At 32.5% G+C, this 26,788-nt stretch overlaps 2 protein-coding genes across 9 annotated transcripts in view; one reads left to right on the top strand and one right to left on the bottom strand.

Annotated features, from left to right (window-relative positions):
• LOC105202531 (tuberin) overlaps nt 1–26,788 on the bottom strand; it is a 57,301-nt gene that overhangs the window by 13,210 nt on the left and 17,303 nt on the right. For 7 of the 8 annotated variants that reach the window (XR_005576457.1, XM_039458217.1, XM_039458215.1 and 4 more), the window contains 13 exons: nt 19,378–19,546; nt 19,008–19,229; nt 18,692–18,944; nt 17,922–18,040; nt 17,660–17,824; nt 17,380–17,545; nt 15,218–15,414; nt 15,020–15,136; nt 14,630–14,811; nt 14,333–14,546; nt 2,339–2,773; nt 2,105–2,267; nt 1,835–2,036 (listed from right to left, as the gene is read on the bottom strand). Coding sequence is in view for 7 of the 8 variants with exons in the window: in XM_039458217.1 (XP_039314151.1) it covers nt 1,835–2,036; nt 2,105–2,267; nt 2,339–2,773; nt 14,333–14,546; nt 14,630–14,811; nt 15,020–15,136; nt 15,218–15,414; nt 17,380–17,545; nt 17,660–17,824; nt 17,922–18,040; nt 18,692–18,944; nt 19,008–19,229; nt 19,378–19,546 (2,604 nt within the window). In the remaining variant the exon portion in view is untranslated. The remainder of the gene's footprint in view (nt 1–1,834; nt 2,037–2,104; nt 2,268–2,338; nt 2,774–14,332; nt 14,547–14,629; nt 14,812–15,019; nt 15,137–15,217; nt 15,415–17,379; nt 17,546–17,659; nt 17,825–17,921; nt 18,041–18,691; nt 18,945–19,007; nt 19,230–19,377; nt 19,547–26,788) is intronic. The other variant, XM_039458218.1, reaches the window with a different exon arrangement.
• On the top strand, nt 11,094–12,505 carry LOC105202526. The gene is made up of 2 exons (XM_011171096.3): nt 11,094–11,399; nt 11,875–12,505. Exons 1-2 carry the CDS (start codon nt 11,277–11,279, stop codon nt 12,364–12,366), a joined length of 615 nt encoding a protein of 204 aa, XP_011169398.1. The 5' UTR covers nt 11,094–11,276; the 3' UTR covers nt 12,367–12,505.

Genomic DNA, 26,788 nt, shown 5'->3' on the forward strand with positions numbered 1-26,788 from the left:
CCTCATGTGCCGGTACTCTAAAACTTTCTAATTTAACTGTATGACAAAGAGAGATCCTCTGGATTTAACTTGACCACTTTCTAGATACCAGTGCTTATTTCAGTAGTATGTGAATGCAATGTTACATAAATATAAGATGGCAGTTCTCTTTAACAGCAAAATAATAATAAAGATACAAATTAAAGGTCTAACATACAATTTTTTAATCTCTTTTCACAGCATTATAAATTTTAACCTTTTTTCACAGATCCTAAGACAAATGTTCACAAAATCTTGTTTTGCGGTATTTATTAGTAAGATCTACGAAGAATCATTAATGTGTTCTTTTTATAATTGAAAGTGCTTTCTATCAGTCATTAAGTATGCCATGAACCCCTTCCTATCTTACAAATACATTTTTTTTTATTCATCTTCATTAAATTATAAATTAAAAGTACCGGAACAGCAAAATATCTCGAAAACTAAGCATTTTAGAGAAAAAATAAAAGTTGTAGGCTTTCAAAAGATCTATTTACTAATATTAACAGTTTGATCTTGAATGGTGTCACCAAGGTCAGATCAAAATCACATTAACTTTTTTAAATGGAACACCCTATTTTAGATTCCAGAATTTAATAGCTGGTATCAAGACCTTTTTAAAATCCTACAAAGTTTATTTTCGTTGCGTATTTTCCGAATTGTAAAGCTTGAAAGCTACAGTGTATTGTAACTTTCAAGCGTCATAACTCGCGAAAATATTTAATGAAAAATAACTTCTAATTGAAATTTATAGGTTACAATGGTATCACACAATCAAAGCATGAATTATTCCCAAAACCTTAGCACTGTCGTTTATCGATAGCGCGCATGCTCTCAATTCTTCATTTCCAGATTCTTGCTTGAAGTTTGGATCACAAATACGGTTGAAATTTATTTCAATGCCCACACATTGTGAAATTGATTTCACACGATCCCACATTGTATTTAAGATTTTTTCGCCCCTCTCTTATCCCTTCACCAGGAATGACAAAATGACGTTTTTGATGTTATGTGTAGATTGTGTGATACCATTGTGACCCTACAAATTTCAATCGGAAGTTATTTTTCATTAAGTACTTTCCGAGTTATGACGCTTAAAAGTTACAGTACTCTGTAGCTTTCAAACCTCACAATTCGGAAAGTAGTCAACAAAAATAAACCTTATAGGTCTGGACCTTTAGAAAGGTCTTGACATCAGCTATTAGATTCTGAAATCAAAAATAGGGTGTCCCATTTAAAAAAGTTAATGTAATTTCGATCTAACCTTGGCAACGCCATTCAAGGTCAAACTGATAACATAAGTAAATAGATTTTTGTTATAAGAAAATGTAATAAAAAGTTGGCAGTCATTTAGAAAATTGAAGGTGTCCTTCATGCGACCTTCAAGCAACTATTCAAGGTCAAATTAATGACACCATCTCATGTCCCCCTCGAAACCATGCAACTTTTGTCTGAAACATTTTTAAGTAAAACTTATATTTTCCAAGGTATTTAGGTGTATCGACCTTTTTTGGACACCCTGTGTATGTGTGTGTGTGTGTGTGTGTGTGTGTGCGTGCACGCACGCACGCACGCACACACACATATATATATATATATATATGTATATATGTGTGTGTATATGTATACATAACATATAAACTTCTACCTAGGATGATTAGTAAGATTCTATAAGTAACAACCTAGTGTTTGTAAAAATTATGTTACGTTAATATTTGCTAAGTTATTAAAAAAGGCAAAATGGTATTTTATCACTTCCTTCTTTTCTCTATAAAAATATAATACAAATATATAATTGTTTTTGATAAAAATATACCTCATATCTTTTGTATATATATTTTTTGGATGTTTCTTCAAATCTGGATCCAGTTTAATTTCTAGTTCTGAGCAAATAAAATCTTTATCTATTTGTTGCTGCACACTTAATTTTTCTTTATTTAAAAATGGATTTTTCCAATTAGCGCTCATTTCTGGACTAGAATTCGATCGGCGTACTGGATTTCTAGAACGCCGTGTATCTATGGAACATATCTATCTTTATATACTTGTTTTTAAAAAAGCATAAATTGGTATATTTTTACAATACCTTCTTCACCCTCTTCCAAACTTTCTAAACTATCTTTTGAATTTTGCCGAGATGGACTAGGTCGAGCTGGCGAACCAGGTATTGCAATTGGACCTGATGCTATAGAAGAAATTTTTGCGCCATGTTCATTTTGTGATTGATTATTACTTTGATTTGACACATTCTGTAAAAGGAATAAATACTATAAGTTCTTCTTTTTCTAAATACTTTATAATTAATTAATTTTGGAAATACCTCCGTTTCATCATCAGAGTATTCTGAGACAGTTTCCTGTTGTTTATTCGGTACTACATCTTGATTTGGCATATACAAAGCCATAATGTCATGTATAGGAAAATCCATAGGAGTTTCAAATTGTGTAGAATTCTGAATCCTCATAATCCACGACATATCGCCTGTAGGTCTACGAACATATATTTCAGCCCATCCTTGACACCAACAAGCACAAAGTACATGTCCATCTTGCTTATCGTTATTTAATATCTGTCCTAATTTGGATGTTTCAATTTGATCTTTATCAGGTTTTTCTATAAGAAAATCCTTTTTCGTATTATCAGAATCTTCTGTAGACTTTTTAGATTCTTCCGTAGGAGAATTTGTAGCAGTATTTGTATTTGAACTTCCATGGCCACCAGAAGATTGTCTGGATAACTTATCTTCTTTTGATGTCTATGAATATTTTTTTTTACATAATATATACTTTTCTTTATGTACATTCAATACAATTGTAAGCATATTGGTTTCAGTGTAAAATATAAAAAGAATTAATCAATAACAGTCAAAACCATAGATTGTATATATTATAAATAACTTCATGCACGCTTGCATATCATATATATTACAATTATATAAGGTTGGTAAAGTTATAAAAAAATAACTCGTTACCGTTACTCGTTACCGTTATTGTTACTCAAAAATTAATAAAACGTTAAACTGTTTATACTCATAAAATATAAAAATTTTTGATCTCTAATGCCGTAGTATTTTAGAAATTAATAATATTAAATAATAAAAATAAACAGAAATAAACTAATGGGATTTTAATACCAATTTTATATTATAATATGACAGTTCGTTATTGATAAAATAAATATACAGGATGTATACAAACACAGATCCCTTGAATATTATATAAACCAAGCATTTTAGAAAAAAGGTTTTAGATAAAAGGTGTAGACATAAAATGGTTTATTTATTGATGATACCACTATTACTTTGGGGAATATCACCAAAGTTAGGTCAAAATCAAATGGATTTTTTCAAATAAAATACCTTATTTTTGTCAAATTAAAATAAGAGGAACCGTGCTGGGTGCTGTGTGCCAAAACAAAGCAAAAACGAATGTAAATAACGTAAACGTTTCGACTATTTAATTACTAGTCATCTTCAGTACAATAAATCTATAACATCAAAACATTTAACCCTTAAACACACCGATCCTGTAAAATACGGAAACACATTTTTGGGTCTGGGAGACTTTTTCAACTTTGAGAAGCTATAATTTTGATTACAATCAATATTTTTCTACAATTTTTTTTTTAACAAAAGTTCAAAATCTCAGGAGTGTGACTGCATAATCGGCATTGCCGACAAATAATTTATTGTGAAGTTATAAAAGAAAAAACCATTAAGCAAAAATGAGAAATTGGTCAAAAATCCACTTTTCCTTCAAAAAATCATATCTTCGCAACAACAAACGTTTAAGGACTTTCAATACGGCGTTTTAAAGCTAAAAAGTCACACTTTCAAAATAAAATTTGGCAAAGTCATTTCTTTTAAAAAGTATAATTATGTAAGATGGAGAATATGAGGTATTTTTGGGCATCTAAAAATCCACTTTAAAAAAAAATCATATCAAGGATCAAATATTAAAGAGGGGAAATACGAGAATAGGAAGATACGCGTCAGAAAGCAGTTCGGTATCACTTTATTGAGACCTTTTTGTCTCTTTATGTGTAACATTTCAGATATCAATCTTTTTTTAAAAAATGGTTCTTGATCTAAAATTTTAACGTTGTCCCAATCAAATTCATGGTTATAATCAATACGATGTTTTGTGATAACGAAAGGGGAACTAGATTCCCTGATATCCGATTTATGTTCCGAGACTGTCGTTTTTAGCTGACAATTTGTCTGTCCTACATAAGAAGACTCGCAATCCCTACAATTAATTTTGTAGACTACATCATTGCACGATAATCGGTCAATGTAATCTTTTCCCGTAGTGATAAATTTATTAAGTTTAAAGGGAATCGTAAAAGCTACGTTTCAGTCATACGTATTAGGGAAAGACAAAAATTTCTCAGATACCGACCTAATATAAGGGATCGTGAAACACCTCGTCACACGCCCTATCGGTGTCATTTTTATACAAAAGGTATTTTAATCTAAAGTGAATCATAGCAAAGATGAAACTTAAAGGATAATTATTTTCAAGTAATATGTTAATCATACAAGTAAAATTTTTTTGATGAAATTGTTGATGTAATAATGAAATTATTCTGTCCACCATACGAAAAACAATACCTTTTTTGTGACATAACAGATGATGTGAAAAGAAATTGAGGTATCTCCCCGAAAAGGTGAGTTTACGATACTAATCGAAAATAATCACACTGCATTTTATCAATAACACATCAAGGAAACTGATTTTATCTTCTCTCTCTCCGTCTCCATTGTGAATTGTAGGCGGTTATGCACAGAATTGAAAGTGTTGAGAATACAGGATAGTGAGTAATCGGGCGCTGCCAATATAATGTCATCTACATGACTTAATAAATTTATAACTACGGGAAAAGATTACATTGACCGATTATCGTGCAATGATGTAGTCTACGAAATTATTTGTAGGAATTGCGAGTCTTCTTATGTGGAACAGACAAAACGTCAGCTGAAAATGAGAGTCTCGGAATATAAATCGGATATCAGGAAATCTAGTTCCCCTTCTGTTATCACAAAACATAGTATTGATTATAATCATGAATTTGATTGGGACAACGTTTTTAGATCAAGAATCATCTTTTAAAAAAAAAGATCGATATCTGAAATGTTACACATAACGAGACAACAAAAAGGTCTCAACAAACAAAGTGATACCGAATTGCTTTCTGACGCGTATCTTCCTATTCTCGATCATATTTCCCCTCCTTAACGTCTGATCCTTCCCCCCTCTTTACATATAGTTCTGTTTCGACAATTCTCTTATCTTATTATACGTTTCACTACACTATTCCATTTTATAATTTTATTATTGGACTTGTACAGATTCCAATTTATTATTTTTTGTTGTTATATTTTGATTTTACGTTAGTTTTTTTACCTTTACCATTTTATTATCTTGATTTGTACAGCTTTCAATCTATTATATTTATTATTTTTATCTGTATTTATTTATTTATTTTTTACATTCTGACATTAAATATTGTTGTTTTTTTTCTTTTTTGTGCAAATTTACTAGACTCATGGTCCGAAAACGATGTCTTTTCGTTCGTTCCTCGAGGTTACCTCTCGAACTAAGACGCTTTTCGACATATCTTGTAAACACGTTTAAATGTGGTACGTTTTCGTAAGCTGATATCGCAGATATATTCAGTAAAATCTCAATTTATTGATTTATGTTTAATTAAGTTTTTGATACAATTTGCTATTTAATTGTTTTGATGTTATAGATTCAAACATTGTGCTGAAGATGACTAGTAATTAAATAGTCGAAACGTTTACGTTATCTACATTCGTTTTTGCTTTGTTTTGGCACACAACACCCAGCATGGCTCCTAAGCTCTTCTTGTTCAAAACGATTTGAATTGTTATTCCATAAGAGCCTCAAACATTTGTATTTATTTTCTAACCTTATTTTTAATTCCAAAATCTAATAGCTGATATCAAAAGCTTTTCAAAACACTACAGCAAAGTTTCTTATCTTTAAATACTTTTCGAGTTATGAAACTTGAATGTTTATACCGCCACTACTAACATTATCCATAGTGTATCGCGTGAATGTTGCCAGATCTGATTTCTATCTCTTGTGCGTGAATGCATGCGCGCACGTGTCTGTGTATTTCTTTTTTCCTCCCTCCCTCTTTTCCATCAGCCTGGAAATTAGAGATCTCTCTTGTTAAGCTCATTCAATTGCTACACGTCTTCTTGACACCTGTAAGTGAAGTTTAAAGTAGTAATGCTAACTAACAAGGAAATGACGCGAATTGCGAAATACGGAATTAGATGAGCCATAGTTTATTCGAAATGAGGGGTTGACTGTATAAAAAGTGTCAGAGCGTTTGAATGCATGGACCTGCGTTTCTGAGAAATTTGCATGTAAAGTTTGGCATTTGCCGCGCGGTGCGTTAAGTGCGATAGGTGGCTAAAGCATGAAGCGCGGAGACTATGGTGCACCTCCTATTTTGCCTTTGACGGCCGCGTGAAAAGAGGTTCGAAACCTCGTAGTGCCAATTTTTTTTTCAATAATAGCTACATTTATAAATTGTAAACAATTTTTATTATTCTTAGCAAGATATTAATCGTTATATATTATTTGTTACATGTAACAAAGTGTAATAATCAGTAAGTTTGCATATTTATTCAAGTTTATTTATTTATTTTTATTCATTATACAATTCTGACATTGCTGTACAATGCTGTACAATGTTGTAGGTAAAAATTTACGTAAAAGCACAAATTGACTGTACACCATGAACATTGTATAACGTGTTTTACAAGAACATTTATTATTATTTATGTTTACAGGAAAACATAATTGATTCACATTACTAAAAATTGCGCATTCATGTACTAATTTTGACGCATATCAAGCAAATTGTAGCATATTTTGACAATATGATTACAATAAGTCAACATGTAACTTACAAATTATACCTCCAAAATGTACTCCGGTTTGTCAACCTTGCGATGTCTATTTTTACAAATAAAAATTATCATTAAGCAAATACAAAATTACCCTAATATTATTGTTGACAGAGAAAGAACAGAATTGAATACGCGATATGATGCAATCAGAATTCAATCGTTAACACACTATTATCTGCGCCAAAATTTAAAAATATGCTACAATTTAGTTGGTATGCGTACAGAACTTCTAGGAGAGAGAATTGCCCAACTGGGGTCACGTAACAGACTCTGTGATTGACTGGCGGAAATGTGCAAATTTTGCATTGCGACGTCAATGCGTTGACAGGCTTCGTCGCGAGGAACCATCGGTGGTTCCGCGTGATACGTGCTTAGAACATATAGACATAAAAAAAGAACGCCTATTGTTCTCGAAAGAAAAATATGTCCAGAGAAAGTGAGAAAAAAAATCATAGTTTCTTCACTCTCTTGTGAGTAACTGCTCAATAGTGCGCATGTGTGACTTACGTTTGCTTGGCCGGTTTTATTCATGAAAATAGTTTAAGATTTTTTAAGGTTCTAAAGTTGTTAAACGTACTCTTTCGCAATCTGTCAAAAGTTAAACAATGGGCTTATATTGCATTTTACGTAGTAAAAAAGACAAAAGTATCTACATATATCTACATCTACAGATACAATGCTTGTATGCGTCACATTGGCGCGCATGCGCATTTTCGAACAGTTACAAGAGAGAAGCAACCATGATTTTTTTTCTCACTTCCTCCGGACACATTTTAGTCTGCTATTCTGCTTCCATGTCTATATATTTTAAGACGCCATGCGTGCCGGCCAATGCATGGCGTCGCAATGCAAAATTTGCACATTTCCGCCAGCCAATCACAAAGTCGGTCACATAACACCAGCAATTTTCTTTCCTAGAGGTTCTCTAGGTATGCGTCCAAGTTAGTACATATTCGTGAAATTTTTAGTAATGTGAATCAAATATGTTTTCCTGTAATATACATAATATTAAATATTCTTGTAAAACACGTTATACTTTTATACAATATTCATGGTGTACGGTCAATTTGTGTTTCCAATGCTTTTACGTAAATTTTCACCCACAACATTGTACAGCAATGTCAGAATTGTATAATGAATAAAAATAAATAAATAAACTTGAATAAATATGCAAACTTACTGATTATTACACTTTGTTACATGTAACAAATAATATATAACAATTAATATCTTGCTAAAAATAAAAAAAATTATTTACAATTGATAAATGTAGCTGTTATTAAAAAAAAATGGCACTGCAAGGATTCGAACACCTCTCTTCACGCAGCCGTCGAAGGCAAAAGGAGGTGCGCCTTAGTCTCCTTAGCCACCGCGCTTCATGCTTTAACCTATCGCACTTAACGCACCGCGCGGCAAATGCCAAACTTTACATGCAAATTTTTCAAAAACGCAGGTCCATGCACTCAAACGCTCTGACACTTTTTATACCCTCGAGCCCCCTTTTCGAATGAACTATGGCTCATCTAATTCCGTATTTCGCAATTCGCGTTCATCTTGTAAGATAGAGCGTATATCCCTTTTAATGATGCGAACATTTATATTTAAATCGACTATCATTCGTACTGTACAACGTTTTAAAGAAGCACGTTCTGACAAAGATCGAGTTAGACAAAGTAGTCTTACAACATCGACAAATTCTAATGAAACATTAAATATTATGCAGTCATTTGTAGAAGATCAGAGTAATTTACTTTAAAAAGTGGCCCAACAACATGATATCAATCCCAAGTCAATCTGTAAATTTGTAAAAAAAAATGAGAAATTCCATCTATATAAAATCCATTTAGTACATGAACTATGTGCAGACAATTTTGATTGTCGCATGGAATTTTGTGAAAAAACTTTACATATTAATAGAATTTTTCTATTTGTAGATAACATTGTTTTTTTTTTCAAATAAAGCTACTTTTAAGCTAATTGAGAATGTAAATCGACATAATTGTAGATATTAAACCGATCTAAATCTTTATTGCATGCACAAGACACATACTCAGAATCTACAAAAAGTCAATGTATGGTCTGAAATTTTAAATAACTGGATTGTTGGACCGTTCTTTATTAAAAGGAATCTAACATCAGAGAATTATTTAAAATGAAATAGTATCAGCAATACGGAACATCGCTCGTCAACGATATTTGGTATCAGCAAGATGGGGCGCCACCTCACTACGGTTTACGTACGCCAATATTTGAATAAAGTTTTCCCAAAAAGGTGGATAGGACAAAGGGGTTACATTGAATGGCCAGCACGATCACCCGATCAAAATCCACTCGACTATTCCTTGTGGGGATATTTAAAGAATAGAATTTATAATACAAAACTTCAAAATATTGATAGTTTACGTCAACAAATAACTGATAAAATTAGAGCAATACCTAGTGAAATTTGTAGGAATATAGTCTTAAGTTTCCCTGATCGTCTAGCATATTGTCAGACTGTACAGGGACATCAATTTGAGCATTTCCTAAAATCGTCGTTCCTTTAAAGCGAAAATTGTAATGTTCGCACACGCGGGTGTCTCGTGCAAGCAGTAGTATCAGATAGAGCCGAGCGCTGGCAATACTAACTTCCAAGCCTCATAATGCAAAAATTATTTAAGAAAACTTTATTATAGTGTTTTGAAAAGCTTTTGACATTAACTATTAGATTCTGGAATAAAAAATAAAGTATTCCATTTTAAAAAATTTATTTAATCTTAACCTGACCTTAGAGACATTCCGCAAGGTCAAATTGGTATCATCAATAAATAGATTATTTGCCTTACAACTTTGATCTGAAACATTTTTTTCTCAAAAATGTTTAGTTTTCAAAATAATCAAGGAGTCCGGGACTTTTTATATACTCTGCATATACATATACAGTATGTCTAAAAAGTTCCAAAACTGATTTTTTGTCTTAACAGTTAAGTGGCTGCCGTTGATGAAATTACTTATCAAAACCTTATTGTACATACAATCCGCGCAGTTTCATTTGAATCGGATGAATACTTGGGAAGAATGTTTTGCGTAAAAACGTTTTTCGTTTGACGTGTTTTTGAGTGCGATTCTAATTTTATGAAGCGTGTATCAAATTTTGTTTTTTTGCTTGGAAAAAATGGAAGGGAAACGTACGAAAAAAAGCAAATAGCACAAGTCAGAAAAAATTTGAGCACCTCTTGAAATTGGTCGCTCTTCCTATAACGCGCCAGGTAATACTGCTACTATTATTTCACAATTTTTGACTAAACATCAAATGATTCACCATCCTCATATTCTTTTGATCTAGCCCCAGTGGACTTTTTTATTTCATAAAATAAAAATCTGTCTAAAAGGACAATTTTTAAAGCCGTATCAGAAAATGTAACACGTGAGCTAAAAGGTCTATATAATAGCTTCCAGTCATAATATTTTCATTGTAAGATAAGATTGAGACCTATGGAAAAGCCTAAAATATAAGCTATAAAATAAAAGTTGAAATTTTAAAATTCAAATTTTTTCTCATCTTAGTCTTGGAACTTTTAAACGTACTATGTAGGCCATTATTAAAAAATTCATATTTTCACGAAAATAAAAATAATGACTTCTTTGTCGGTTTATTTTAAAAACGAAAAATAGGACACTCTTCACAAAAAGAGTCAATTTCCTTGTAAATTTCATTCTTTATCTGTGTGCCTTGTCAAATACTCATAAGGTAAAACTAAAAAAATATACATATATTAATTATATGTACATATATACATATATTAATTATAGTTGCTAATTATACCAACAAAAACAAGTCAAGCACGAAATTGTTATTTAGTCATCTTCAGTGCGCTTATAAAAATATTTCTAATATATACAAAATAAGTTGTTAATCATAGTCAAATAAATTAAATGCAGTTTGAAATTTTTCGCACGCACATAAATAGCAAAAATTAAATATAAAAAATAATGGGACTCGTAAAAATGTAAATATAAACGTATATAAAAGCGGCAAATACAAGTCGAGCGTGGTAAACGGTGCGCAGAAGAAATCAACAAACAAATGACTTTCACATAAAGTGAATTTAATTACATGTATCAAAAACGAACGTTTTGAGTCTGATTTTGAGCCATCTTCAGCGCAAATACATCCAAAAGTGTTAAAATTGATAAATTAATTGATAGGGTAAAATGGGGTGTTGTGTGCCATGGAGTGTCGTGTGCCACTCAGTTTACCGCCATGTCGGATTAGTAGGACGTCATCTACGTAATGTCAGGTTAGTTTCTAGACCTACTCTCACTTTTCATGAGTATCCGACGCTTATGCACGCGTCCCATAAGATTTACGAATTGTTCTCGTTTCGTTGTGTCCGAAAAATTTTCTAAACGATTTTTCTTCACGCAATTTTGTAGGCAAGTGAAGCGACAGGTAAATCTTCAGATATTTAAAAGTATCTATGGACTATTGCCTTTAAAATCGTTAAAGTTATTTTGTGCAAATGTAGCATGTGACGAGGTTATGGTGGCTATTTTGAAATGTAGCATATGGGGTGTTGTGTACCACTCCATTTTCCACATTTTACCAACGCCGCACACATGTGTCATACATTTTAGACATTTTTAACGCATTCTTTGCATTTTTCATGCAAATGTAAAGTAATTGCAGTAATTGCATCTATCCGGACAGTGAGCAAATCATATAATATCATATAATATCTGTAGAATGAAATTGTCTCGGTGTACAGAAAAAATGAAGGTAGCAAATTTGAATATAGAAACTGAGTCAAATGATAAATTAGTCGATTTTCTTACAAAGCAAAGTAGCAAAACTGGCGGCAAAACGATAAGTTGTTTTATTTCGCTTTGTTTTTTCAACATTTTGCAACTAATATTTTTTTTCCTAGATTTTCACCGCAGAACAAGAGCATGAGCTTATGAAATATCTCCTCAAGATTACCAATCTTTATTACGGATTGAGCATCGAATTGAAAATTTTCGCTTATCAATACGCGAAAAAGATTGGCATTGTATATCATGGAATGATAATGGCAGAGCATTACCCAACTGGTATTATGCATTTATGCATCGGCATAAAAAAATTATCTCTGATAAAGCCGATGAAAAGCACCATATTAACTTCGCCCGAGAATGTGCAAATTGTCCACGACAAAGCTGATAAAAAGAGAAAAAGCCTCGAAAAAAAGGAGCAAAATATCGAAAATGGATCACCATCAAAGCGCACTCGTCGCACAAAAACTGTACTGGCAACAAAAACTCCCTCTGGATCATCAGATGAGGAGAACGTCAACTTCTGCATTATTTGTATCTGCAATATGCCTAAAAAACTGAAGAGAAATAACGTAATTGCAATAAATGCAATCGGGCTGTTCATCTAAAGTGTGCAAATATGAAAACAGGATATTTCACTTGTTCTCAATGCGAAGCGGCTGAAACTGATTAAACTTTTTTTCTATTATAATTAAGAACGTATATTTTCATTTTTTCAAAGTTTAATAAAAAACATTTATCAAAAAATGCTATTTTCTACTATTTACAGTCGTGGCACACAACACCCCACAAATTTTCAAAATCCAAAATTTAAACTTTTTTTTCAGAATTCAAAAACAATTTCAAAATTTGTGAAATTCAAAAAACTGCTATTACAGGTTCGTCGGCAATAAGATAAGCTACAAATGTTTAACATTACAATATGCATTTTTAAGAAAGTTATGGTCCAAAAACAAATCCCTCGGCACACAACACCCCACTTTACCTTATATATAATTAAATTCACTTTATGTGAAAGTTATAATTGTTTGTTGATTTCTTCTCCGCACCGTTTACCGCGCTCGACTCGTATTTGACGCTTTTATATACGTTTATATTTAGCTAAAAATTATTTCATCTTAAGTTGCCAAATATGATAATTCTAATATTAGATGTAGTAAAAAAAATCCATTATTTCTGCATTAAATTGAAGGCTTTATTTAGCATAGTTAGAATGATCAGATTTTGATCAAATATGCACTGTTTTGTTCGATAACTTGTTGTCATTTTGAAGGTAATTTTATTATGCTTCTCTTATAAAAATCCTCGTCCCTATTGGCAAAAAACTGGGACAGTCAATTTTCACAAGCTTCTCTTGAGGCAAATTTTTCACCAGTAAAACCATCCGCCATAGACAGAAACAGGTGGTAATCACTTGGTTCCAGGTCCGGACTATAAGGTGGATGCATAAGAACCTCCTAACCAAGCTCCCAGAGCTTCTGGCGAGTCACTATCGATGTGTGCCTGGCGTTGTCCTGATGGAACACAATTCCTCTTTTATTGGCCAAAGCTGGCCGTTTCTGGGCGATTCCTTCCTTCAGACGGTCCAATTGTTGACAGTACAGGTCCGAATTAAGAGTTTGGTCGTAGGGAAGCAGCTTATAATAGATGATTTCCTGCCAATCCCACCAAACACACAGTAAATCCTTCCTAACCGTCAATCCTGGCTTGGTTACCGTTTGCGCCGGCTCACCGCGATTTGACCACGACCGTTTTCGCTTGACGTTATCGTAAGTGACCCACTTTTTATCACCAGTAACCATCCGCTTCAGAAATGGGTTGAAATTTTGTTGCAATTCAGCAGCGATTCGCAGAAATTCGGTCCATGAGATTTTTTGCATTAACTCGTGTGGCACCCATACATCGAGCTTCTTTTTGTATCCAGCCTTATTTAAGTGGTCCCAAACGGTTTTTTGTGCAATGTTTAGCTCCTGGGCAATCGAAACAGTGCTTACATGACGGTCGGACTCAACGATTTCCATAATGGATTTCTTTTTACTACACCTAATATAATTACAATTTTATGACAATTATATGACAACTTATGGCAAAATCATCTTTAACTGTTTTAACTTGTATGTATGATTTAAATTGTATTTTATTTACTTTACTATGATTAACAACTTACTTTGTACAAGTTTTATGTTTTATTAGCACGTTAAAGATCGAAACATTTGCTGTTATAAATATTCAATTTATTCTAATATAAGCATTAGCATAAGAGAATGTTGGAATCGTCACATTTTTGGCTATACTAACCTTAACCTGTGCCATAATAAAAATTGTAGAAAGTAACGACAAAAATAATTATTAAAATCGTTAACGACAAAATGTGTTATTAACTTTTCAAATAAAGAACATTATTATCTATTCACTGAGAGAGAGAGAGAGAGAGAGAGAGAGAAATTGTAACGATAACGACGTTATACGTAATGCATTACTTTCCAACCCTGTAATTGTTTTATTCTATTTTAAATAATACTTTGGAATATTTGTATGACTTTATCTCGCTTTCCAAAGCAATTATATAAATACCTCAATACTTGAAGTATGCTGTAAATTTAAATGAGAGTTTTTTGTTTGATTGAGTAGAAGAAACCCAGGTTTACACGCTGCCCAACAATTGTCACAAAGTCCACCACGCATAGCTTTATTACTACAACCACTTGTTGTTACAGTGATAAGTCTATTACCAAGAATCCAAGTCATTGACTGGCCTTCTTTAAGAAGGAAATCGCCTGCTGGTAACCTATTGTAAAATCAATATAACTTACTCTCTTGTTTTATACTTGCTTTAATTAACCAAGATTAAGGAATTAACAAATTCATTACCTTTTAGGCCGTGCTGAATAATTTGAAAACGTATAACGAGCCATTAAATCAATGCAAGTTTCAATAAGTTCAATATGAAAGTTCATTAAACCTTCATCCATTGGAGGTTTTAAGTCTAAAGCTCTACTTTCTCCTATCATTCGATTAGCCATTATTGGTCTTTCTCTTCGACCTCTGCTACCCTGCATATATACAAAATTATTGCACGCACGTTTCATTCATATACTAAATTCATTAATAGTAAAGATATAAATGCTTATGTATGTACACACGTGATAGGACAAATTTGAAAAGCCTATTAATATATACATACATATATATGCACACATTAATGTGACATTGTTAAAAGACATTTTAATTAATATAATTATGATAAATCTTTATTCCTACTTGTTCAGTCAAACTAGAACTACGTTTTCTGTTTGAAGAATCTTCGTTGATAACACTAAAATCAGATTTCATTAGATGTCCTTCTTCAAGAGGAATTATTACGTTTGCTTTCAATCCCTGTGTAAAAAAAAAACATAAAAATTTTGTTCAATCTCTTCAGAAAGTGATAAATATATTAATATAATTAAATATACGCACCGTAGTAATAAATTTAACAAAATCTCTCCGAAAAGGTAGTCTACATTTTAAAAACCATACAGCAATTACATGATAAGCCAGAGAAACTGTATAATGGTTATATTTGAAAGGATTGGTATATGGCAATAGTATTGCAAATACAGACATATATTGATCTCCAATAAAGCTGGCAAAAACTTTTGGAAGTCTAGTTAGAGCTAAAATAGAAATTTACATTTTCAAAACTGATATAACAAATTAAATATAAAATTTAGATTAACGCTCTAAAAACCACGTCATTCTGTCATTAAAAACTTTGTTTCTGACTGATTTTCTCTTAAGTAAAAAAAAAATATCTCATAAATAATTTATCGATAATTTATCTTTTTTCTATGCATAGCCATTTTGGTGATAAAAAACACTATATTTGAGTGATTGATGCTAAATACAGGGTGTCAGAAAATAACCTTCCATGCTCTCGTGGATTAATAGAGCAAGTCATACTACAAGAAAACAAGTCCTTTACCATTTTTGATTATTCGCAATGATTAACGATTTAAAAATTAGTAAAGTTTGGTGAATCAGCGCGTATTTTCCCTGCCTACCGCACGCGGGGACCGCCTGTCGGTCGCCAAGCTAGGGACAATCGCAGGTGGCGGCGCGATAAGAAGAGAGAACACCGCATTTCTCCATAACATTACGTCGTATCTTGCTTTCTTTTTCGACCAAGTGTCAAGCAAGGAGAATGCACGAAAGCGCGCCCCACCACCATCTGCCTGCTTTCCAATCTCCTCCGCGCTACTAAGAGACATGTGCGTGTCCGGCTTCGCATGTGTGGCAGCCAAGCGCCAGCGTGCTGGCCGGTAGACAATACTGCTTCTCTCTTCTTACCGTGCTGTCATCCGCGACTGCCCCTAGCTTGGCGACCGACGAGCGATCTCCGCGTGCGATGGACAGAGAAAATACGCACTCATTCGTCAAACTTTACTAATTTTTAAATCGGTAACTATTGCAATTAATGAAAAATGATAAAGGACTTTTCTTCTCAATATGACTTGCTGTCAACCCACAAGAGCATGGAAAGTTATTTTCTGACACTATATATTTCCATTTTGAATTTTTAAGTATAAGTAAACTGCCGTTTGAGGAATCTTGTAAATGTTTGTAAATTCACCTAGAAAATTATTAAGCAATATGATCTGTTTATGATCGATATTGCTATTCTCGCTATTTAAATGTGCTTAAAATACATAAATTTTGTTTACTAATACATTCTTATAAACAATGCGTGGAAAGTGACCATTCCCATATAGCACCAAAATGAGAAATTTAAAAATATCTCAAATATATCTTTTTTAAAACTATCTCAAATATCTCAACTAAAAAATGAAACATTTTAAAAGTACCATATAACTATAACATCTTTAAAACAGTCTTGAAATAGAAAAATGTTCGCAATTTTTGCACTTAAAACCTTGTAAAAGTTACTGAAATGGCTGAACCTTTCTGTAATATTGTTAATCTCATAATTATTTCAATATAATAAATTTAAATAACATTATCTTATCAAATATACATTATGGGATGAGAATAGTGCAAGATCTTTTGAAGTCATGTGTGAATAATATTCATCAACTTTCCTTTAAAAAACTTAAAATAAACTTTTTCTAAATTAAGAAATAAAGCGGGAAATACTCTTTGTTATTTAACTGAAATACTCTTTGTACTTTAAACTACTACTACAATTATCTAATTTATAGTTTAATTATATAAAATATGTAATTGTATCAATCTGGCATAATCATAAATCATACCCAAGTAAAACAATAAGTCACAACAACGTTGAAATAACATCAAATCGTAATCGCAAACTGATTGTTAATAATCATTTCAAACTATATTGACATTATTTTAATGACTTTGTTCTACTTGGATGTTTTCAAATTTACTGTGATGGATTTTAGAAACCTTTCTGTTGCAATATTTTACATCACAAGATTTTAGAAATATTTGTTGCAATATTTCATTTTGCACAATCTTTTCAGAATTATTGAAATGAACACATGAAATTTGAAAGGTTAAAACTTTTTCAGAAACATTTCATAACAGTAAACGCTATATAGAATGCAAATATGAAACATTGGTCGCTAGAAGGTTAAACATGTTTTTAACAAGAAACTTACTTGATAAAAATTCTATAATAGGTATAGCAATGTAAACTGTTGCAGAAATTTTTGATAAATTTAATAACACTTCAGATAAAAGTTTATTCATTGCGTCACGCATTTCTAAAGTGCAGATTGTGAGACTGGTTACACATTGACTTGCGCACTTTGCTGTGAGGCCAACCTAAAGATTAATTATTTTTTTTGTGACTCCAAACATTTATATAAAAAAATAAAAATATCTTCATGCATAATTTTTATTAATTCATTATATTTTATGCAAAAATACGTGTCTTACCTCCAGACATTTTATTAAACTTTGTTGTAAATAAGGTTCTAGATGCGCATGATATGATGCTAGAGATGCTAGTACTGGGAAAACATAAACTCGAAATTCGGAAAGAGTAAATTTCGGTGGAACATTATAAAGTGATTCCGGGAGACGCAAACTCTTATCACTCACCTAAAAATTATATTTAGCCAAATTAATGAATATTCAAGAAGTAATATACTAGAAAAGAATAATACTAGATAGAAATATAAAGAATGAGTTAACTAACCATTGAACATAAAGCTGCTGCAAAATAATCAATATCATTACTATGACGAGATAATACCAATGCTCTATTCTGCATTACTTGAGGTAATTCTTTTAATATAAGATATAAAACTTTCCAATCTGTCAAGAAAAAATATACATATGTATGTGTGCACGACGTGTACATATAATAATCACAGTCATAAGTATTTCAATCAGATAATTTTAACCAAGGTTGGACACATTAATTCTTTTTTAACTAAATTAAATTAAAGGAAACGACTAATAAAATTTAATTATGTTAAAAGTAAGAAACCATAAGTAAGAAACTAACTCAGTTAAAAATTGCGTTAAGAATAAATTAAATTAAAAATTAATTTTAAAAAGCATTATTAAATTAAATAAAAATGTATTTTTTTATAAATTAGATTACTCTAAATAAATACAACATAGATTATCAAATGAATTTAATTTCTAAATTATTTCTGAATTAAATTTATATGAAATAAAACAAATATTGTTTTTTATAAGATGGTATTTTTTTCTTTTACATAGAAAAATTTTTAACTTAAAAGAAAGTTGATAAGTTGATATTTATGTGTTTTAAAAATAATTAACTTTTAAAAATTATTTTATTTAAAATTAACTCAGTTAAGTTAAAAGTTACTACCTTTCTTATTTTATCAATTTCAATTTTTTAACTTTCAATCTTTTAATTACTATCCAACTCTAATTTTAATATTCCTGCTTTCCAATGCTCCATTAAATAATGAAGTTGTTTTCAAACATTACCTTTTTCTTGTTTAATACATGAAATAATAGTTTTACACCCATGAGTCAAAGATATTGGAGTAATGTGACAAGATAAATGTTGCAATGGCACTGGACTTACTGGTGGAGGACTGTTACCTCCACCTGCATTGTTCATACGTTCACTTGTACCATGTTCCAAAACAAGATATGAACTAAATCGTGTCATATTAGTATCTAATATACCAAGATGATACAAAGAATTTGCTCGGATTTTTAAAAAACACTCAAAAATCTGTAATATATAACATTAGTCAATGTACATCCATAAGTTTTATCAAATTGACAAAATAATTACCAAATAACGTGTTGTTGATACGTCACGGAAGATTGAAGGATCTTTGTAATGTTGCTCAAGATGATTCACTAAAATTTTATAAGCACAAATTGCGTGACTCGATGGCAAACGATAAATTTTAGAAATGAATATTTTTATAATTCCAACGATAGCAGTTTTGACATCTTTAATATCAGCTTCTATAGAGATTGGAGTGTCTGATGTAAAAGGTTTGTTGATTATCTAAAATAAACAAATTCTCTGACTATAAATAAACGCTTACATTTTTTCTACAATTATAATATCATTTCCAGTAATTAAACAATTTAATTTCCAGTCTATAATTATAATACCATTTCCAGTAATTAAACAATTTAAACAATTGTAATACCTTTTCCAGTATGTCTAAAAGTTCAATGCATCGCTTGGTATCACATTCCAAACAAAGGTCTATTAGTAAATTTGCTGTAACAGTGCGTATTGCCATATCTGAATCTATATCCACATGTTGTGTATATGGTACAACTATTCGCTCAATCAGCTCATCTTCATATCTGGACCTATCAAATTATACATACAAGGTATGAATGTTCTAAACTTTTAGATTTCATAAGAAATTTAATTCTGAACAAGTTTCCTATAATCATGAATCGAAAAATACTTCCTTAAAAAAAAAAAATTAGCGCCCAGAAACTTTTAAAGTCATAATTATTTTATACATTTTTACAAATCAGGAAAAGCGGTTAATAAAATCTCAGTCTGATTAGAATGTTCGAACTTAACCTGTATACAGAATGAATATAATAAAAAATTTATCACGGTTTTTTCAATAACAGTAAGAGATAGGAAGACACTTATCAAATTGTAAACTAAATAGGAGGACTTTGATCTTTAGTAACCTTAATGTTCTGAGTTTTCTAGCGTTTTCGACTGCAGTAGGTTTTATTTTTGGGATATACAAGTTTATCGCCATTTGCCGGAATCGTCCAATTAGATCGTCCGTTCTGGCAAATGGCGACAAATCTGGGTTAAACCCACTGCAGTCGAAAACGCTAAAGTCCGTTTGGGGCTGTTTAAGTGTTTGGACGTGTTCGCCCGATACTGTTAGTTTTTCTAATCGTATTTTTCTAATCGTCGATTGCATCACAATCGCTTCGGCTTTATTTAGTCCTCTTCAGTATTTTACAATAATCCATTTGTCATTATATTCACGACTTTTCAAGTCGTGAATATTATATAAATGGTTATTATATATAAAGAAGCATTTTGTGAAATTTTATAAAAAAAGGAGTGATTAAAAGAAATAAACTTCCGAAAACACAATCAACCTCTGATTTTGATAAAATTTTATAAAAAGCTTTATTTAGAGTTAAAATAAAAGCCATTAAAGGGATTTCTGGCGACTCTTATAAAAAAATTATTTTTTTAACATAAAATGATGAAAATGTTGGTAAATGTTTCCTTCCGTACAGTGAATCATGAATGACTTCAAATTGACTCTAATGTCGACCTTCGAAAAAGTCAAAAGCATTAAGCTTTTCTAATGTTCGTTGTTTATTAAAAAATTATTAACACAATTTTCATAAATATTGTATAATAATAGATTTAGGTAAAAGTCTATAAAATAGGAGCAGCTTCTGACAACTTTGATATATTTTATCAAGAAGATTCTGGGCAACTTTTCTTTATAAATTAATCAGCGTTCTCGTACAGTTTTTGAGATATACTTAAAAAAAAAGTTTTTCTAAATTATTTCAGAAAATATTCATTTTACAAAAAAAATATGTCAAATAAAAAATAAAGCTTTTAAAATTATCTACAACAAAGTTTCTATGCATAATTTTAGTAATTGCAACGGTATACGCGTAATCATATTTGCATACACGCACGCGGCGAGGCGGAAGGGGATGGAAGGGGGTGGGCCTACGGAACCTCCTCCCGCATCTGTTTTAGAAACAAAAGTTTCAAACAAAAATGAAAAACTTAAAAAACTCTGCAAAAGTTATATGCATTATTTACACACTCCTATATTTTGTTAATAAATTGAGAAACCCACGTGGTACAAAGAACGCGTCGGTAGGGAAGGGGTTCCGCCCCTCTCCCGGCTCCCCCTCCCCTTTTCCTAAGCCAACCCTATTTAATTGTAATTTGATCAAGGATATCCAACTGACCACGTTGCAATATTAGATTTGAAATTATAGCCAAATTATGACTAAAATAGGGTTGGGTTGGGTTAGGAAAAATACGGGGAGGGAGTGCAGGAGGAGAAGCAAAGCCCCTCCCCCTTCCACTCGTTCTCTGTACCATATGGGCTTGCGACTTTCCACACAAAACAGTTTTTCTACTATAACGACTAAAGTATTGAAGTTAGGGAAAATATGTATATGACCTTTTTTATAAAGCTTATTGCAAGCTTCATTTTTTGTTTCACACGTTTTTTTGCAAAATGAATATTTTCTGAAATAATTCAGAAAAACTGTTTTTCTTCTTCTAATTATATCTCGAAAACTTTACGAGCGGCGATTAATTTATAAGGAAAAGTTGTCCAGGACTCTCTCCTTAATAACATATATCAAGGTCAAGTTCGTCAAAGGCTGCCCTCTTTTTATAGACTTACCCAGTTTTATTTAATAAAATCCATGTATAACAACATTACAGAACCCGCTTCACCCCTGAGCAGGGTTGGGGGGAGGATGAACCTTGCTTCGCGTGGAAAGTCCCAAACCAATGTTAAACAGTACAATCATACACTTTATTTCGCTCCTAAGCGAAGAGGGGGGGGGGGGGGAGTAAACTATTTAATCGTTGCTTTACATGGAAAGTAAATGCCTGGACGAGGGAGGAATTTCCCCCTGAAATTCTAACCCCAAATTTTGCTCTATGACCGCACGCATATAGGGTGCACCCAGCTTTGCCTAGAAAGTCGCAAACCCATGTGGAACAAAACAATTATTTTGTTAATAACTTTTTAATAAACAATAAACGATGAAAAAGCTTAATAATCTTGACCATCTCCAAAATTAAGATCGACATTAGAGTCAATTTGAAGTCATTTGAAGCTGATTGAATAAAAGGAAACGATTGATTACCCACATTTTTATCGTTTTATGTTAAAAAATGACTTTATTATAGAAGTCGTCACAAATTCCTCTAAGGACTTTTATTTTAACCCTAAATAAGCTTTTTACAAAGTTTCATCGAAATCGGAGGTTGATCGTTTTCGGAAGACTGCATTGAAAGAATTAAATAATTTTTGGGTAAATGCAAACTTTACAATATGCGCGCCAATTGTATAATTGTACATTAAAGAAGGCAAATAAGAGATCATGTCAGAAATCACGTTGAATAATTGCTAACTTAGTTTCTGTCTCTACAGTTCTTTTTAAATCTAGCTGAAGTTTTTTTTATAAAATTTCTATATCGATCTTTGTACAATCAAAACCAGAGCTCGACAGAAAATACACATTTCGGCCGATTTTCAGCTTAAAGCTTTCCCCTTACCTCACTACTTCCCGCGCATCCAAATACCGATTGATATGTAGACTGCATGCAGGTTGGAATAGCGCTGGCTGAAAATCAGCCAAAATGTGCATTTTTGCCGAGCCCTGATCAAAACAATAGAAATAATGGTTTATGTGTTGTGCTAAAGCAAATTCGCAAATAAGATCAAGGTCAATTAAAGCTTCTGACTCCTCGCGCGGCCTTAGACTATTAAAATTGTGACGTCATAAGATCGTAATAAAATCGCTTTAAAACATTCGTAAAAATGGATTTCAACTATTCTTTTCTCCCCTGACAATCAGTAGTCGTAAAAGACCCGTGAAGTAAAGCTTATTCAAGCAAGAAAACATGATTAAGCTGAAGTTTCAAGGGTGGTATTTGTTAATAAAGAGAATTTGGATAAAACAGAATAATGAGATCGCTTTAAAACACTCGTAAAAATGGGCCTTGACTTTCATTCTTCTTTCACCTAATGCTTTTATGCATAAAATTCATAGAAACTTTACTTGCAACCTATTTGTACGAATTTAGTAAATACGAGACAAATCACATTTTCACAATGAAACACATAATAACAAAATGACATAAAGTCAAAATTTCATCATCAACATGTCATGTTTCATGCCTATTAGTTATAATTTTTTCCGTGATACTGTGTCGCCACCGTAAACATGGAATTCTCGGCTGAGGATGCAAGAGCTTTAACCGAGCAAAATAAAATAGAATAGTATAAAAATAGTATACAGGGTGTCAGGTAAATACCGCCCCTGGTTTCGTGGATTGATAGATCAAGTAAAACTGAGCAAAAAAGTCCTGTACCATTTTTTAATATTTGCCATAGTTAACGAAATAAAAATTAATAAAGTCTGCGAATAAGCGGTATCACCGCGCGCAAAGACCGCCCACCGGTCGCTGAGACGTAGGCAGCCGGGACAGCCTTCTCCCTCCTTGCCGCGCCGCTCGCAGGCCATACCTACTGCTGTTTTTCCCTCCTCACCGCACCGCGCCGCACCTACAGCCGCGGCTGCCTACGTCTCGGTGACTAGCGGGCAGTCCTTGCGCGCGGTGATACGTGCTTTTTCGCAGACTTTATTAATTTTTATCTTGTTAATTATGGCAAATATTAAAAAATGGTAAAGAACTTTTTTGCTCAGTTTTACTTCATCTATCAATCCACAAAAGGGGCGGTAATTACTTGGACACCCTGTTTATTGAAATATTTAAAATATTACATATCAATATAACAAAACGTTTCGACTTTCCTTAGTCTTTCTCAATCATAAAAAAACGTCAATTAACTAGCATCATGACTCTTGATTATGTGGCCTTGATTATCTCGACAATGTATTTTAAAAATATTTTATAATAATATATACTAAAGAAGTAAGTAAATAAATAAGTATATAAATAAATGATAATATATACTTATAAAAATTTACAAAATATTCAAATAATTATACAGTATTAATAATATAATAACTTATAATTATAATTTATAATCATTATTTGAATATTTTACAGATAATGTGCATTTTCAGCGATTTGCTATTTCCTGATTACATTGTCCAAGTGAAATCATCGTTACATATTTTGCCGAATTGTAATGTACGATAAGGTCTAATAAACACCTTACGATGAACCATAGGAACATTTCCCAGCGATGGTTCTATGCTCAGATTGTACATATACAAATTATAAATAAATAAATCAACAAATAATTAAATAAATAAAAATGAGACAATATTTTTACGATATTCCATTTAATTTGTTCGATTAATTGACCTCTTATTTGAAAATCTTTGTACATTTAAAGATCTCGTGAATTAATTTCATTAAATCACGTAAATTTTGTTAAGATATAAAACATTAATATTATAGTAGAACTGTGTCAATGTAGTCAAGCATTGTCTCTTATTTAGTTGTGTTAAATTGGGTGGAAAATCATTAAGTATAATTTAATATATTATATTGTTCAAGCTTATACGTGAAACAGTTTGACAGGCTGTAAAAAATAAAAATAAAATAATTAAAAACAGGTAATGAGACTAAGGCCAAGTACGGGCACAATATCAAGGGTAAAAATTACAATTTATTCCTTTTTCAAATAAATCATAAAAACGGACCAACAATTAATTCAAGGTGTTTCAAACTCTATTAATTCTTCTTTAGTATAAAAAAATGTCATAATCCTGTAATGTATCGTTTTTGTACTCACGCAGACTAGCTCGTCGGAACGGTGCGATAGAAAAGGTTCGATCGGAAGAGAGGAGTTTCGGTGCGTTTAGTGATTATGCGGTGGTTTTTAATATGTAACAAAAACACATTTATTTCATTACGAGAGAAAAAAAGAGAAAATTACAGAAAGTAATATGCGCGGACGGACAGACGAGAATTGATGCGAGAAAGCTACAACGCGCGGACGGACAGGCTTGAAACGTGAATATTTACAACAAATCTATTTACATGCGACCGCGAGATGTCGCCAGTTAGCAGAACGCGTGTTCGGGCGATGTCTTACATGAGCACAGTCTCAAGACTCTTGCGATGCGGTGAGCGGAACCTACGGCGCGATTCCCGTAGTGCGCGATCGGCTGGACGGCCGCGTGCGTGCGGTGAGTGATAGCGTGGAAATGCGTCGAGTACCTCGACCGAAACCCCGAACTCGGCAGTTCTGTTTTCCGACGTTCTTCGGAGGAAAGAAGATTTCCTTGCTCAAGAGCAAGACAAGGACCTTCTTCACGCTAAGAACCTTGGCTAAGAGTCCGGTGCTCGCGCTCTCAAAGATGCGGAAAGGCAGAAAGCTGTCGGAAAAGGCGGAGTACCTCCGCCGTGGCCAAGAACCTTCGACCACTGGTTTTACGAGATATCAGCGCAGCGGATCAGGTGGTGACGCTGGCTGATAGAAAAAGGCGGCTTGCTCATAGCACGCGGCCCTATTTATACCCGGCGACTCCGTTTGTCTCCGTTATTTTCTCGGCGCTTGACGGCGGAGTCGCCGGAGTGGGAAGACCGCGCGCCTCCTCCGAGTGCGCGTGCGCGCCGACTTGACGCGTGCGACGGTTCGACACGATTCCTCTGACGGTGTTTACCGCCAGACCAAAAATATGGAGTCGTTTAAAAATGGGCGCCCAAGGCGCTCCCGGTTACAGCCTGGCGGCTCTTCCGCCGACTGATGTTCGCTGGAAACAATGCATTTTCGGGGGTGCATCGTTACAACCCTTAGTGTACAAACTGGATTAAAATCACCGATTTTCAAAATTGTGGCGTTTAAACACGCTTTGGAGCAATTATTGTAAAATATCTTTTGCCCTACGACTTTTCCAACTTTTGCACCGGAAAATTCTTTGTTTTAAGTCTTTAAACAACTTAAGAAAAAATTAATTAAAGATTATAAGCAATAGAAAACGTCGAGTGAAAAATGCTCAGTATGTACAGAAAAACTTTTTTGAAGTGTGTGTACACTGAGAGTTAATATAAATTTAAAATCAAAGTTTTACATTAATTTGTTATAATATAACGTTATATTATTGAAAATATCAACAATAGTTGACCACGTAAAAATTTATTAACTTGAGAACATGCATGTTGAAATTAAAGATGATTTCGAATGATCTATTGTCATAATTATGGGAGTTTCCGGAAAACACATAGGAAAAAAGAATAAACAGGATTGATTTTTCTCATAACGAAAAGATGCTGAACTAGATCTCATCTACAACTACGTCACTACGAAAAAGTTTTACAACATAACAAGCATAACAAGCATGAATTATTAGAATTGCGTTCGAATGTTTATACTTGTGTTTTTTATTGATGATTGTAGAATTTAGACTTTAACATTCAGGAATAATCATTGTTGACTCTTTAATATTAAATCAAATTAATGTTAAAAATTTACTTTAAATTTATATTAATACTATATTTAAATTAACAATACTTTTTATACCAAAAAAGAATCAGTAGAGTTCAAAATATATTTAATTAAATGTTAGTCCATTTTTTATAGTCCATTTAAGGCTCCTGAGTACTCACCGCGACCATACTTAAAGTCGTGACGTCAGAAGCGAAAAATTGCGTGAAATGGCACGTAATTTTGTCCGACGTGCCATTTGTAAATAAAGCCAATTTGGACAAAATAGACTAATCAGATGGCTTTAAAACACTTGTAAAAATGGGTCAAAATCCTTTCTTCGCCTAGCAGTCGTAAAAAGTACGTAACGCCTATTCAAACAAGAAAACACACGGAAGCTATTCAAAAAAGTAAAAAATGTGCTTTTATATATAAAATTCAAAGAAATTTT

Source organism: Solenopsis invicta, chromosome 16 (assembly GCF_016802725.1).
Source record: "Solenopsis invicta isolate M01_SB chromosome 16, UNIL_Sinv_3.0, whole genome shotgun sequence".
Lineage (NCBI taxonomy): Eukaryota > Metazoa > Arthropoda > Insecta > Hymenoptera > Formicidae > Solenopsis > Solenopsis invicta.